Source organism: Cyprinodon variegatus, unplaced genomic scaffold (genome assembly GCF_000732505.1).
Source record: "Cyprinodon variegatus isolate N-32 unplaced genomic scaffold, C_variegatus-1.0 Scaffold1422, whole genome shotgun sequence".
Classification (NCBI taxonomy): domain Eukaryota; kingdom Metazoa; phylum Chordata; class Actinopteri; order Cyprinodontiformes; family Cyprinodontidae; genus Cyprinodon; species Cyprinodon variegatus.
In genome coordinates this window covers 99,541-116,195 of record NW_015151875.1, presented here as the reverse complement: position 1 = coordinate 116,195, position 16,655 = coordinate 99,541, and the positions used below count along the sequence as shown (strand labels likewise).

Below are 16,655 nucleotides of genomic sequence, written 5' to 3'. Positions count from 1 at the left end.
CAGATTACACTGTTTTTAGCTTCAATAATAGTAGCCATTGATGGTAATAATCTTGTGTGAGGGCTGCAATTAAGTTGGAGAATCACAGTGTAGATGAATAAAAGTTAAGTGCAATTTTGGCAATTCAAATGTAAAGCTAGATTCAAAACTATTGAATTTTGGCCTTAAAAACTTGAAAATATAGTTGTAGAAAGTATATTTTAGCATCTACAGCATCAAAATGCATATATTTTATTGTGCCTTGGCTGCTTACTGCAGGGGCCCTCTACATGCACAGATGACTTCTAGTACCCTGCACCATTAGAGGTGGACCCCAGTGCAGGATCACTTTTGCACTGGTGAGGCAAGTTCTTATCAGTGAATATATTTAATATATGTCGTTAGTATTCGAATTGAAAATTTAAAATGCATCTGTGACTGTACAAAACTACATTTAAGAAATTGTGATCCTGACTTCCTTAGAGAGAAATGGAAGCTCTTTCTTCGGCTGGGGTTAATGTTAATCCCAGATTGCACTTCTAATACTGCACATTTGTTCTATAATGAACTTCCTAAAAGTTAAATGCAGTTTTTATTATATTTGCTTTTCAAATAACAGATAACACTTTTATAAACCCACAAATGAATTCAAGCACTGTATGGAATATGGCCTCAGGGATGTGGGCTGCCTGGTCACTGACGCTTGCCACCAACAAGAGGTTTGACCGCTGAGCCTCTCGACCAATCAGAAGGAGCCTCTGAACGGTCATATCCAATCAGAGTACGTGATTCGGCCATTGGGCTGAGTCTGAACGGCTGGCACCGCAGAAGCAACAGAACTCTTCTTCTTATGGTTTTTTTCCCAGTCTCGGGTGGAGTCTACATCTCGTCGCTTCTCTGCGGGCAACGAGGAGGATTTTTTATTTTTTTATATTAGTTTGAGTGTTGCTCGCTGACCGCCGAGACATTGGAACGGCTCCTCGAAGATGACGACCACCACCACGTTTCAAGGGTTAGACCCCGGTACTAAAAGCAGCTCCAGGTAAAAAAATAAAAAAAGAAGGAGCCGTTGAATATTTTCTACGGAGGAACAAAAGGAGTGGGATGCGGGGAGACGGCTTGCTTCGTTTAAAAGCAGTCCGCTATTGGTGGTGAAGGGTATAACTGGATTGAGCTAAACTGTCACATAGAGCTGCTAATTGAGTTAATCTTATTGGGTCGCAGAAGCACCATACCCTTTAGCCACCATAAGTTAGTTTGGTAAGCCTGCAGTGTGGGCTTTAGCCAGGAGAGCTGGACTAAAATAGAAAGAAAAACAATTTTTTTTTTCTGTTTTCCGTTTTAAGAAGTGCACAAACCTCCCTCAACTATTCTTTTGTTGTTACAACTAAATGTCTTTCTGTGTTCTGATAAATTGAACCTTCAGTATTTTTACATTCTTATTAATAGCATGTGACTGCCTAGAGTAGACTTTAAGTCTGCATTCATCTTAGTCTCTGTGATTTTGGTGAAAGGGAATTTAATCAGTCATGATAAACGGCTTTTTTTTTTATATGTGCTTTAAAACAGACCACCTCATGCTTAAAGCATGCAGTCATTCCTTTCCTGTAAGTGATGCATATGGTCTGAATGAATTCCTCCCCTTTGCAGTAAAAAAAAACAAAAAAAAAACAGAAAAGCTACCTTCCTCTACTTCTCTGAATTTATATTTCTATAGAAATAGATGTATATTTCTCTAGATTTTGGGAGGTAAGCCTGTCAGATGTCGGCTGTGAGATTGCAAGCTGCTTTTGGGTGATGTAGGGGGCTTGGGTGGGGGCTAACTAAGCCTCTAAATCTTATCATAGCTCTTTGCTTTTGGTCTCTAAAGCCCCCTTTTTTTTTTTTACAATTTGGTGGTCATTTCTGTTTCCGTGTGTCTAAATAAGATCCAGAGAGCAGCTTTTTTAACAAAGAGATCAAATCTTTGTAGGTCATCAGCGACCCTCCTACCCCTGCTTTATCACACATTCCATCTTTGACTGTGGAGCTCCTGCATCTGCCCTTTAAACTGCCCTCTTGCTCCCTATAACAGATGATTATTTTATTGATAGTGTTTCAGTTTGATCTAGGGTGGGGTCAGCTGCCATGCTGCTAACAGCTTTCCCCTTCTCATCACAATCCATGTGGAAACCATGAGCTCATCCCTTTCTGGCCGGGGGATAAAGTCTGGTTTAGGCATTATTGTCACAGCCGTGTGTGAGGGACACCAAAAAAAAAAAAGGATCCATTGAAGAGTGCTGTGCAGATATGTCTCTGGTTTATTTCCTTTGTATGGTTGGAGGAGGTGAGGTGTTTGTTGGGCTCCATCTGCCTGCCCGGCCTTTCGGACAGCTGCTCCGTGTGTCAGCTGGTGGCTTCAGGGACTCCAGGAGAGGAGAGTTTGCTGAAAAGAAGAGGGAGGGGTCCGACATGGGCTGTTCTAGCAGATTGGTATCTGTCATCCACCCCAACTGTCGCTCCACATAGTGAACTTTTAAAGGCTTCGCTGCACAGTTTTGTGTCTCTGAAAAGTAGAGCTGAAACAACTAATCAGATTAATCATGATTAATCCATTATTAAAAATAATCATCAACTTTCCTACTTAGAGCAGTAATTATACCAAGATTGTAAAGAAATATATAAACAATAAATAGATAATGTTTTCTTCTATCAATATGCTCTGTCCAGAACTCCTCAAGCGCAAAAGTTTTGGTTTCACCTGGTTTAATTTCATTTAAAAAAGTCTTCTATAAGGAACATTTTGCCAACCGATTATCAATGATTGATTGCAAAAAATAATCAACAGATTAATCGATTTGTAAAGTAATCATTAGTTGCAGTTCTACTGAAAAGTAAACTAAATGTACTGAATGTATAATGACCTTTACAGACTCATACCTCAGTTCCTGGATTTTGGTCCAATAGAAACCCCTAATTAAATTGAAGCTGGGATTCCAAATGAGTCCAAAAATGAACAAGTCATTGTGTGTCACGGCTAAAGAATCTGCTGAGATGAGGCTGCAGCTAGCTTGCTAAGTCTGCGCTTAAAGGCGAGCAGAGTCAGCTGAAGGGCAGAGATTGTGACTGAGAGGCTGACAACCGCAGCTTAGACCCACCGGTCGCTCTATGTGTTTAGTAAAGGGGGGGATTTGAGCCTAAGGGCATCCTCATGTTGTATTTGCTCATTGATTTATTGATTTTCTTTTTTTTTTCTTTTTGCACAGCTGCTTTTTGTTTTGAGCTGTTAAAGCCTCCCGTTACACTATTGTTACAGTCTTTGTTTTTAATCCCTAAGGGTACTACGGCCGCCCGGTGGGGAGTCCAACTTCTCTCTTGGCACAGATGAAGACGCAACCCCCAACCGCAAGAACAAGATGGCCTCTAGCATCTTCGCAGAACCGGATGACCCCCATGCTCATCGAAGGAACAATCCACCAAGTGAGTTGAGCTGCCAAACATAATCAAAGCTGCAGGAGCTTTACATCTACGGGATGACTGTGGCTGAGTTTAGTGGAGTCTAGAACTTCTAGAAGCCCCCATTAAACCAAAAGTACCATGTATTTATTGAGCCCAAATACAGTACCGTCTTTTTAATAACTCCCACTTTAACCACAAACATTAGACCAACTCAATGTAGTGCATCATTGTAGAGGAACCAGCATTTATTGGTTTTTTATGTTTCTAATTGCTTTTGTACATTTGAGAATGAGAATATGCTCTTACACTTCTTTGGAAATTAAGCAAATATCTCCTATCTCTGTGACATTATATAGATGGTTTGTAAACGCCGGTTGAATGCAGGTGTGGTCTTAAATGCTAATATCAGTTTTCCCTTTTTTTTTTTTGTATTTAGGTCAGAGGGTTCAGTTTTGGTTCTTCCTTCAGTTTTTTCCCCATGTCCCCTTCATGGCTTGTAGCAAATGTGAAACAGGAGTCTGATGGCTTCTTTTCAACACGCCATTTCATCTGGATTGTTGGACCAATAGTATTGAGACTCTTACCTTAGCTATGAATCTTTACAACTCCTCTTGTCTGCTACTCTAAATAAATGCTCTCCTTGTTTGAACTAAGTATGATATACTGCTGTGTTTAGGCAGTTTTCAATTGTTTCACTCGTTTTACAGTATCTGTAATGAAGTGAAATGCTCTTTGGGGGGGGCTTTTAGTACCTAACCCTGCTTTAAACTTCTCCACAACTGTCTCCCTGATCTATATGCTGTGCTCCTTGTTCTCTGTTATATTTATTTTGCCAATGTTTTATAGCAAAACTTCAAAACCCTCAGAAAAGAGATTGAGATTTGTTTAATTTGGTGAATCCTAAATGTTACAGTAGACTTTATTTTGAGGCATCAAAGTGAAAAGTCACGGAATTTAAATTTAAGTGTTCACAATATCATTCAGATTGTGTAAAACCGTTAGATATCTTCCCACATTACAGATAAGCACTACTTTGCGTAGTTCTGTCATTTAGAACACTTTGAAAAAGTGGAAAAATAAACGACACAGAAAGTTTGGCTAAGCAGGCAACATAAGATGCAGACTAGAGGCTCATTTTGCTCATCAGAGGGAGTTTCCCCACATATATGGCAGCCAAAAGGCCCTGGAGTGCAGGCATCAGGGTAATTTGAAGCTAAGCTTTGTTAAATAAAGGCTGTAGATCTGTGCTTGCAGTGGAAAGACGGGAAAACGGTATCACTCGGTGAAAGGCATGGCCTTGCACGCGGAGAAGGGAAGTGAAGGGAGCCGGGAGCGATCAAGGTCGCTGCAAACTTTCAGCCACGGAGGCTTAAATGTGATCTGACGTTTATGCCTTCGAGAGTGGTTGGACTGAAAGCCCGGAAAGTTTCCGTCATTATTCAATGTTTAGCTTGTACCGGTTTCCTTGCTTTTCACCAGATGATAGCTGTTCAAGAAAGAGCAAAATCCCAAGCTTAGCAAAAGTAAAATTCACAAAAATTATCTGGGAACAGGCAAGAATTTGACCTCAAATGGGTTCTTTAGCCTTAGACAGCTTGCAGCTGATTACAGTAAAGCCTTTTTTCCTGCCTGCTTTGTTTTACTTGGGACCGTTTCAAGTTTAGAAACGCTTCTTAGACTTGCCCCTCTTTTGCTCACACAACTGGAAGAAGAAGAGGAGGAGGATGTTAATGTATTTAGGGGTAATGGTAACTTATCTCACAGTTTACAAGCTTTGGGCTCAGCCTGCGAGGCTTCTGTGTGACGATAGTTCATCTGGCGTGCAGGGCTGTGTAGATTCCTTGATAGATGGTCAAATGTGCGTTTTATAAGGACTGGATATGTCTCCACCATCTGGAGCCATGTAGCGGCCAGTCAGGAAGAAGCTGCAGAAATGCTCCAGCCACTTAAACAGCAAAACAAATCCTGTTTTATTTTTCTTTCCAAATAGTCCACAAGAAACTTTGTTGGTTTGCTAATGAAGTGCAGGTTTTAGAGCCCTCTTATCCCAGCACTCATGTCTGTATTGGTAATTAATTTCCCATAGTATTAAACTAAAAGACAATAAAGGAAAGCAGGAAGAGGAAATGATTTAATGAGAGCTTCATAGGTTTGACTGCGGGAGGATATGTTCGCCTGAAAGCTAAAGTATTGATGGATGTTATAACAGCAGAGCTGGTTGGTATGTTTAAGAGCCCTCAGCCTCTGCCCACATGATGAGCTATTTCTAATAAAGGGGGAAGCACAGACTAGCAGTAACCACAGAATTACTTTTCCTGTCTCGCTGCTTCCATGCCTTTATGCCATGGACCGCTGAGATCAATAAAGATAAGTAGGATGCTCTGTTTTGTATGATCCATCAATCTCTGCCGTTAAATGCTCTCATGTTTCATACGTCTTGTTCAATGGGCACTAAGCTGATCGGGCTCAGAAATATTGAGTTATGAACGAGCTCTTGTTGGGGGTATATACTCTTTCTAATTCATTGAACTCCATTAACAACAGTGGCCTCTCTCCTGGCTCTTCAGCAGCCAGTGTTTCCCCTCATAACAAAGGCAGCTTGTCGCCTCTCAGGCCCTCTGGATGATAGTGGCGGCCTTATGTGGCCTCGGATAGCACGGCCTGTCTCTCTGCACTGAGCCAACGCTGGGTTTTAACGCTTTTTTTCTGCAGAAGGGAAATGATGAAGGCACTACATGGGGTAATGTGGGTCTTGGCAACCGGGGTTGTCTGGTTGGACGCCTTCCACTGCGTCTTTCTGGGTCTGAAGCAGCCGTCCAAGCAGATTTGATGCTCAGTGTTGGTTCCCAGTGACGTATTTCAGTCAGATGATTTTTAAAGCTGCTGTTTTAGTCAAAGCAGAGTTGATGAGTCCTGGTGAGCTGAAGATATTTGGGTCTGGTTTGGCTTTGGTGCTTATTGGATTAGTCTTTATATGGCGTGACTGTTGCTTTGAAGCCATGTTCATGTTTCCTGTTTAGCTTTACCATATGAGTTCATCTAGGCAGCGCCCATGCAGCTCTAAGGTGTGTTTTTTTTTTTTTTTTTCTTTCAAATATCCAGCTGGGGCACCTACAGGAACTCTGTGCGGAGAACCATCAGCCCCTCTGAGGAGGGTCCAGCAGCCTCTCCTCTTCCCCAAGAACCCCCAGCCGGAGCTGACCACCATCCACAACTCTGGAGCAGCTTTGATCTGGAACCAGAGACGAGAGGTACAGTGAGGAGGCTCTGTTTCCAAAACAGAGCAAGAGTCTAGTTGAGCTCAGTATCACAGAGGAAATGTGTCTGAGTGGAAAATTTCATGGCTTGATTTCTGCTTTTGAATCTGATCCACTTCTTCAGATAAATGTTCACTGCGACGTTTGTAATCCCAACACATTTTATTGTTTTTTAACACATTTTCTTGCAGACATGGAAAGAATGTCTTCAAAGAGCAGTTTTAGTGAAGGAAATCGTCACAAAATATAGAAAAAAAAACTTCCAATTTTAAATGTTGCTTGTACTTTTTTCAGTTCATTGAAAAGGGACCCTGAACATTAATCAGTGAGTTTATCAGTCCATATTGTACAAGATGTGCAAGATTTACCTATGGAGCATCATTTTCTTTTCTAACCACTAGTGTGGTTTTGGATGTAAAATAATTGCCATCATGGCTTTGTCAAGCTGCTGCCTACCTTTGCGAAGCAGGAAAAAGACTAATACAAAGTGAATCCTGTAGAACACTTTATTGCCTACCTGGAATTGGTGACGATAGNGATATCTTCCCACATTACAGATAAGCACTACTTTGCGTAGTTCTGTCATTTAGAACACTTTGAAAAAGTGGAAAAATAAACGACACAGAAAGTTTGGCTAAGCAGGCAACATAAGATGCAGACTAGAGGCTCATTTTGCTCATCAGAGGGAGTTTCCCCACATATATGGCAGCCAAAAGGCCCTGGAGTGCAGGCATCAGGGTAATTTGAAGCTAAGCTTTGTTAAATAAAGGCTGTAGATCTGTGCTTGCAGTGGAAAGACGGGAAAACGGTATCACTCGGTGAAAGGCATGGCCTTGCACGCGGAGAAGGGAAGTGAAGGGAGCCGGGAGCGATCAAGGTCGCTGCAAACTTTCAGCCACGGAGGCTTAAATGTGATCTGACGTTTATGCCTTCGAGAGTGGTTGGACTGAAAGCCCGGAAAGTTTCCGTCATTATTCAATGTTTAGCTTGTACCGGTTTCCTTGCTTTTCACCAGATGATAGCTGTTCAAGAAAGAGCAAAATCCCAAGCTTAGCAAAAGTAAAATTCACAAAAATTATCTGGGAACAGGCAAGAATTTGACCTCAAATGGGTTCTTTAGCCTTAGACAGCTTGCAGCTGATTACAGTAAAGCCTTTTTTCCTGCCTGCTTTGTTTTACTTGGGACCGTTTCAAGTTTAGAAACGCTTCTTAGACTTGCCCCTCTTTTGCTCACACAACTGGAAGAAGAAGAGGAGGAGGATGTTAATGTATTTAGGGGTAATGGTAACTTATCTCACAGTTTACAAGCTTTGGGCTCAGCCTGCGCGGCTTCTGTGTGACGATAGTTCATCTGGCGTGCAGGGCTGTGTAGATTCCTTGATAGATGGTCAAATGTGCGTTTTATAAGGACTGGATATGTCTCCACCATCTGGAGCCATGTAGCGGCCAGTCAGGAAGAAGCTGCAGAAATGCTCCAGCCACTTAAACAGCAAAACAAATCCTGTTTTATTTTTCTTTCCAAATAGTCCACAAGAAACTTTGTTGGTTTGCTAATGAAGTGCAGGTTTTAGAGCCCTCTTATCCCAGCACTCATGTCTGTATTGGTAATTAATTTCCCATAGTATTAAACTAAAAGACAATAAAGGAAAGCAGGAAGAGGAAATGATTTAATGAGAGCTTCATAGGTTTGACTGCGGGAGGATATGTTCGCCTGAAAGCTAAAGTATTGATGGATGTTATAACAGCAGAGCTGGTTGGTATGTTTAAGAGCCCTCAGCCTCTGCCCACATGATGAGCTATTTCTAATAAAGGGGGAAGCACAGACTAGCAGTAACCACAGAATTACTTTTCCTGTCTCGCTGCTTCCATGCCTTTATGCCATGGACCGCTGAGATCAATAAAGATAAGTAGGATGCTCTGTTTTGTATGATCCATCAATCTCTGCCGTTAAATGCTCTCATGTTTCATACGTCTTGTTCAATGGGCACTAAGCTGATCGGGCTCAGAAATATTGAGTTATGAACGAGCTCTTGTTGGGGGTATATACTCTTTCTAATTCATTGAACTCCATTAACAACAGTGGCCTCTCTCCTGGCTCTTCAGCAGCCAGTGTTTCCCCTCATAACAAAGGCAGCTTGTCGCCTCTCAGGCCCTCTGGATGATAGTGGCGGCCTTATGTGGCCTCGGATAGCACGGCCTGTCTCTCTGCACTGAGCCAACGCTGGGTTTTAACGCTTTTTTTCTGCAGAAGGGAAATGATGAAGGCACTACATGGGGTAATGTGGGTCTTGGCAACCGGGGTCGTCTGGTTGGACGCCTTCCACTGCGTCTTTCTGGGTCTGAAGCAGCCGTCCAAGCAGATTTGATGCTCAGTGTTGGTTCCCAGTGACGTATTTCAGTCAGATGATTTTTAAAGCTGCTGTTTTAGTCAAAGCAGAGTTGATGAGTCCTGGTGAGCTGAAGATATTTGGGTCTGGTTTGGCTTTGGTGCTTATTGGATTAGTCTTTATATGGCGTGACTGTTGCTTTGAAGCCATGTTCATGTTTCCTGTTTAGCTTTACCATATGAGTTCATCTAGGCAGCGCCCATGCAGCTCTAAGGTGTGTTTTTTTTTTTTTTTTTCTTTCAAATATCCAGCTGGGGCACCTACAGGAACTCTGTGCGGAGAACCATCAGCCCCTCTGAGGAGGGTCCAGCAGCCTCTCCTCTTCCCCAAGAACCCCCAGCCGGAGCTGACCACCATCCACAACTCTGGAGCAGCTTTGATCTGGAACCAGAGACGAGAGGTACAGTGAGGAGGCTCTGTTTCCAAAACAGAGCAAGAGTCTAGTTGAGCTCAGTATCACAGAGGAAATGTGTCTGAGTGGAAAATTTCATGGCTTGATTTCTGCTTTTGAATCTGATCCACTTCTTCAGATAAATGTTCACTGCGACGTTTGTAATCCCAACACATTTTATTGTTTTTTAACACATTTTCTTGCAGACATGGAAAGAATGTCTTCAAAGAGCAGTTTTAGTGAAGGAAATCGTCACAAAATATAGAAAAAAAAACTTCCAATTTTAAATGTTGCTTGTACTTTTTTCAGTTCATTGAAAAGGGACCCTGAACATTAATCAGTGAGTTTATCAGTCCATATTGTACAAGATGTGCAAGATTTACCTATGGAGCATCATTTTCTTTTCTAACCACTAGTGTGGTTTTGGATGTAAAATAATTGCCATCACGGCTTTGTCAAGCTGCTGCCTACCTTTGCGAAGCAGGAAAAAGACTAATACAAAGTGAATCCTGTAGAACACTTTATTGCCTACCTGGAATTAGTGACGATAGTTGAATAAACTTTTGGCTCTCAAAATGGTATCTGTGCCCCATTTCTCGGTACTTGCCGATACCATTTTAGTGCAATTTTGGTATGGGTGCAACACTAATAATCACTGTAACGTTACAGGATTGTTAAAAATACAAAATACTGAGAAAAAAAAGCACTTTAAACAGCTGGTCAAAACAAGAGCCACAGTTTACCCATGAGTTTTATGCATTTAAGAATGCCGTCACATTATGACCACAAGCTTATTTTGGGGTTTTATTACCATTTTGCTTGGTTTGTGGTCAAATGTAAATGAAAACTACTACAGCATGTTTGTGGAGTTCATGGCCAGTGGTTGCTTTGTGGATTCATTCCTTGACCATCTCTATGGCTGTTTTATAAGCTCTCTGATCTGACTGTTGGGTTCCTTTGTCCTCATTAAAAAAACTTCACAGAATAAATGGACTTTGTTTAGGCGACTTTCTAAGGCCTAGATTTTGTTTTCTTACGTTTTTTTTTTTTTTTTTTTTTAGCGGCTAGATACAAATCCTCGCCACAGTTTTTATATTTGTTTTAAAACAAAGATTGTTTTTCTTTTGCTTTATAGTTATGCTGTACTTTGTGTTTGTCTGTAAAATAAAATCCAAACAAAATAACATAAAGTTTTTGTTTATAACAAGTCAAAAGATGGAAATTTTCATTGGAAGGCAAATCTAAAGTTTTAATTTAGATGAATAATTTAGGAATAAACTAGGATCAGGGACTCTACGATAGACGGTCACATAGCAGACGATGGAAAGTGTACTTTTATTTTCATGTATTAAAAGTTCCTAATACTTTTAATGACCAGTTTGACACTGTTGTTCTTTTCTTTACATATTAGGGTGAAAACGGCCAGGAACAAGCAAACGATGGTAAGCACTCTGCCTTCCTCATCTGTTTTTATAAAAAAAAAGCTAAGTGTCTGTCACAGGATGGCTGTGACTAACCAGAAGGGCATGACTTGGATTACTCAGTGAAAAGCTCCATGGTCTCTGAAAACAAACCAGGTAATTTTATCCTGGCCCTTTAATATCACATCTTTGCAGAGTGTCTCATCTATGCTGGAAGTCATACTTCTTAAATAAAAGAATATATATACAGGATTCAGCTTCTCCCTTTCTGAGTCAGCAACACATGACCTCTTTGATGTGGTTAGTTCCTGTCATCATGGCATGGCGATCTGGAGTCAAGCAGCTGTTCTTTGATGGCAGGCTTCACTTAGTATGAAAAGCCTTTTATTAATCACCAGGTGCAGGTTTGGAGCCCAATGGTTGGGTCCTCTGATAATAAAAGGGGTCTGCAGTCTGGTTTGAATGGAGAAATATTGGAACTAAAGCAGCCTTTGTTGCACTGCCTGTAAGTGATCTATTTCCTCTTGGATGAACTCTAGTTTCTGACGATGCTGCAACTCCTGTTTTGTCAGTTTGAACGTATGCTAGCAGAAAGCAAGGCGTCAGATTTAAAGGCAGCAAAGCCTGCAGGAATATCTTAACATCTGCGTCCATTTTAACCAAACGATGCAGGCCCACTGTCTGTGGCAAAGAGCCCATTAACTCCCAATGAATCCAGTTGCCACAGCTGCTTCTACTGTTGCTCTTAAAATAGGGTCATAAATAGTGTTCACTTGGCAGGGCTGCTATGGGATTCTTATGGTATGATAATAATACAAATACAAACTTTGATATTTACTCAGGACTTTACAACAGGAAGTAACTGCTTCCAATTTAGATAGAAATGTGACACTTACTCATAATGCTGCAAATTAATAGGATAAACTGATCAGGCATCATATTATCATCTATACCCGTGGTTTCCAAACTTTTCTTGGTTGTCCCCCCTTTGGTTTACAAGAAAGTTTTAGCGCCCCAAACCTCACAGCTGCGGGACATTACACACAGCAATAAGACAAAATACATCCTCTTTGAATCACAGGACTTAAGTTTAGCTATTCATTTTACATTGAAAAACAGCTCAATACCTCCCTAAAAGGTTTGTTTATTTAATACATTTTTACCAAGCCTCCCCTGCAGATTGAAGCAGAAGGTTAGATGTTTTGGATATATTTCCAAGCATCCAAGTTGTTGTTTTTTTTTCCCATAAGCAAGAGAACAGGAAGTTAGAGAAACTTCTCCCTTTATTCCAGTGACAGGTAAAGTGTGGTTTCTGGTTTGTTAAATAGATAGTATACGTTTTTACATCAGGTTATAGTGCAGTGGCACTGTAAAGGCCAGCAGGGATGAATAACCTGCGGTAGCGTTCCTTATTACACTCTATGTCTGCTACTAAAGGAGCTGCTCAGCTCCTCTACAGTCTGGTGCAGGGTGTGAGAGGTGTTGTCCATGATGGATGTAAGCTTGGCCAGGACCCTCCCCTCAGCCATTTCCTCCACTGAGTGCAGAGCGAAGCCCAGGATACAAGTGGCCTTCCTCACCAGCTTGTGCCTCTCCAGTGTTCCTCCAGATTCTGGGAAATGTATTTCTCCTTCTTCTTAACTTTCCATTGATATACTGCTTGGATGTAGTATCTTTTGAGTTCCTAACTACCTAAGATGTGACCTCAGACTGACGTACCTTTCTTGTGATTTCAGTATTAAACAGAAATGTTAATAATTGTACAAACTATAGGACAGACTTTAGTTTGTAATCTTCAAAACTTCATTCAAACTAAAAGGCAAAAGGTTTTAAATATATTTGTGTGTGATGAACCTAAATAATAACTTTCACTTGTTGAATGCAGCTTTACTGTAAACCCATGCTGAGTGTTTGCTGTGGAAAAGCAGCAGCGTTTGAGGTCAGAGTGAATAAAAGGCATTATCCATGTCCATGTACGCCTTTGCAAAGCTGCTCAAACACAGCCGTTCTTATTCATGCTTATTTTTGGTTCAGCTCTGGTGTCGGCCAATCGGCTGACCCACAATGTCACACACTGACCAAATAAGTTTGTTTCCTCATAAATAAACCTTTATTGTCAGTACAGATTAATCTACCACCACTTGCTCGTTTGGTTCTCATATTTCTTTATGTTGCTTCTTTTAATCACCTTTTGTTTTGTTTGTTCATGTGAATTAGCCCTAAAGTTCAGCTTCTGATTAGTTGATACTGAGCTGCTGTGATCAGCTACCATGATTGTGGAGCCAGAATGTTCGGCCATTATACAGCAGGAGCAGTAGACCAGCCCTGGTTTAGTCTAAATGTCTGCAGTGTCTTCGGCTGCTGATTTGAATCACATTTGCTGTAATCAACTAATTCAGTTCAGATGAAGTCACAGTGGCCTTTTATTGTTGCTGTAGAAAGTCCTGAAGATGTGGAGGGGGAGCAGGAGGAGCCAGAGCAGAAGGAGACGTCACAGCCCCCCGCCCCGTCGGGAGGTGCCAATGCTGCCGCGGGAGGTCGAAGAAACCCTCCTGGTGGCAAATCCAGCCTCATCCTTGGTTAAAACAACGTTCTCTTTTGTTTTCTTTTTCTATTTTTTTTTTCATTCAATCACTTTTTTATTTTTTGAAAACAAAAACACCCCACCTCTCTCCTCCACCTCATCAACATGCCACCGTCTGTCCTCCCCATGCCTTCACATGCATGGACTCTCATGTCCTCTCACTCCACCCTCAAACCTTTTGTTTGATCCTTTTTTCTATTGAAAGAAGAAAACTGTTGACAAAAGCACTTTATGTATCTCCCACACCCCTTCCATTTAAGCCCATCCTGTAGTGCATCTCGCCTGCTGGGAAAGGCATGACATAGTTTGTCCCTCATTTCTTCCCCGGTTGTAAATGGTAAAACAAAAAGAATGAAAAAGATTTGAGATGTGGATTTCTAAATACAATAAAGATTCATATGAAATTGCCCATGCTGCCTCTGTTTTCTTTCTTACTGCTCAGTTTATGTTGTGAACCCGCCAGTCTAGACATACTGCACATAAAGCGACTGTTAATTCGCTCCTCTTTGGTTTCCATCTGCATAAATGTCCAGAAGCAAAGAGCCGAGTAATATTTATGAACACTGAAATGAAGCCTTATGGCGACAGGGAGCAAAGACAGGCTACAAACTGGAAAGCTGCACAGCTCAAATAACGGATAGTTTCTGCAGAAATGGGTCAAAAGAATAGCAAGATCTTTTTATGACATCATGATCTGAATATTTGGCTCTCTGTGTGTTTCTGGTTCAAGCTGGGTGTTGGATTTTGTTACGTCTAAAGGTTGTTGTTTTTTTTTAACAGAAGCTGGAAGATCATCCTGGTCTTTCCATAATTCCTTATTTGGTTTCCCTCCTAGAGATTCACCATTTTTAAATAACGGGAGGAGGATGCAGGATAAAATAGCATAGGGAGGGGTCTTTTTCAGTTTCTTCTAAGTTTGATTTACTTACATTTTAAGTGATGAATCATTACTTCAGGGACCTGATGGGACTTAAACAATCAAAGGTAAAGCAAAATTTGAAATTAATTAATAAAAAAATTGCTAACACTCATTTAAATGATGGCCAAATGCCCCAAAGCTTTCACTACACTGAGTTGATCTTGAACAAAAAAAACAAACCTTTTTCAGGTTTACATTTTAATCAGGAAATAAAGTACCTTATTCTATTATGTGTGTGTGTGTTCAGTTGAAAATAGATGCATTTTTACTTGATTTTTACGTTGATTAATTAGTTTAGAAACCTTAAAAGGAACAAATCATTGATTAATTTGCTCCTAGTTGGTGGATTGTTTAATTTTACTCCTAAATTGTTTAATTTTCTGTTCAAAATAAAATCAGTATTCAGCAGCACATGGCTTGGATTAAAAACCTTTTTAGGGATTCAAATGTTAAAGGTAACGATGTAAAGGTCAAGATTATAAGTACCCTTTCCAGGTTAAGGTTTACAGAATATGCTTTTCATGACTGGAAGTAACAATATGATGGAGCTGCCCAGGCAGTTACCCAACTTGAAACTGATGATGAATATGTGGAGGAAGCCAAAGATTACAACCTCAGACTTGGAGCTTGTTATTAAAATACCAGTGAAAACATTAAAAAAGCCTGTCAGCTCTTATAAGAGTATAATTGCTGTAATGTCAATACAGATTTTTCCATTTAATGAAGTTTTGTAATTTGAACATATTGGAGATAGTCATGTTTTTGTCATTGCCTTCAGTCATGTTCTATCAGAAACAAAATATGTGATTAATGACAAAATTTTCAACTGTAAATCCTACCAACCAGCTCCTTATTGGAATCCCTTAGATTGAAAGAATTTATGTTAGATTTTCTCCACCTTTTCGTGGCTCCAAAAAGGAAGAGATGGACTTCCTCTAACCTCTGAGTAATGGGAGAGAGATTCTCAAGGGGGAAGAAAGATTTAATCAAATTCCTGCAGCTGTCTGGTAAGTGTCTGAAATACGACATAAGCTGCATTTCACCTAATCAAACAAAACAAGACATTTGTTAGCATAACAGCCAAACATTTATCTGACTAAAAACTAAATAGGGTCTGAAAACTCAAAGCAACATTTAAAAATTAGAACATAAATGTCAAAGCAGCCTCTTTAACTTCATTGCTGATGGGAATGTGTAAAGAAATCAAAATAAAACTGAGGTTTTCAGAAGTAGATCTACAACTTCTTTAAATTTATGTCTAAAAGCATTTCCTTGTTATGTCTATGAAAGTAGAAAATTTTGAGACAGTCCTGTTTAAAATCTTTCCACAAGTCTCTCACTGTTATTAAATACTGATTAAATGCTAGCTTCAAAATAAATCATGTTTTTTTTTTTATATAATTTAAAACATGAAAACAATCCAGCACATTGTTGGAGCTAAAGTCTGAAGAACTATGATGACACAAGCACTTAACTCTACTGTAAGTTCTGGTCTTTAGAACATGGGGGTTCCTTGAATGGGGGCGTATTGTTGATTTTATAAGTCTCTATAAGCCGCTTATTGTGAAGCATGTAATCCCTTGGAAGCAGGTCCTCCTTTATAGATTAGTCATGATGAAGCTTATCTCTACAGACTTAAAGTTTTAAAACCATCTTTAGGAAAACAAAAGCAATACATTTGTCTATTTCAATTCTAGCATTTGTCATTTAATTCTTCAGTTTAACTAAACTGTACCACACCTTTTTTTTAAATTGACCACTTCCCTTTTTTGTTTTTAATATTTTATCTTATTAAAGTCTCAATCATCACCACAGGCAGCTCAGGGATAAACTTGTTGATAAGTTAAAATGGATAATACAAAAATATCTTAAGTTTTTAACATCATATTAACCTCCTGTTCACCATCTAGGCTTTAATTGAAAATGATACAAATGCAAACATTTCTAAGACATAATGATTCCAGCCAAGGTGAAGGGCTTGGAATCGAGACCATTGTACATAAACCTAAACCCATCATTTCCACTATTAAGAACTGTAGTGGCAGCGTCATGCTGAGGGTATACCATCAATTAACAGGGTTTATTAAGAACATGGGCTAAGCCTGTTTGCTAAAGACTTTGGGCTAAAAGGTTTAGCTAGATAAGCCAGACAACAACACTAAATTTAGAGTCAGAGCAGCAACAAAATGTTTTTAGATCAAATCATGTCATATGTAAGAATGACCAAGTCAGACCCATATTTAATTACTAATATGTAGCAAGACTGGATATATCAGAGA

General features: G+C 40.1%; 1 protein-coding gene across 1 annotated transcript; it reads left to right on the top strand.

Annotated features, from left to right (window-relative positions):
• The first annotated feature begins 768 nt into the window (after nucleotides 1–768).
• hn1 (hematological and neurological expressed 1) lies at nucleotides 769–13,810 on the top strand. Its single transcript, XM_015402992.1, has 5 exons — nucleotides 769–1,021; nucleotides 3,296–3,438; nucleotides 6,520–6,668; nucleotides 10,864–10,894; nucleotides 13,312–13,810. The coding sequence occupies exons 1-5, from the start codon at nucleotides 966–968 to the stop codon at nucleotides 13,455–13,457; spliced, it is 525 nt and encodes a 174-aa protein (XP_015258478.1). The 5' UTR covers nucleotides 769–965; the 3' UTR covers nucleotides 13,458–13,810.
• Nucleotides 13,811–16,655: the final 2,845 nt, after the last annotated feature.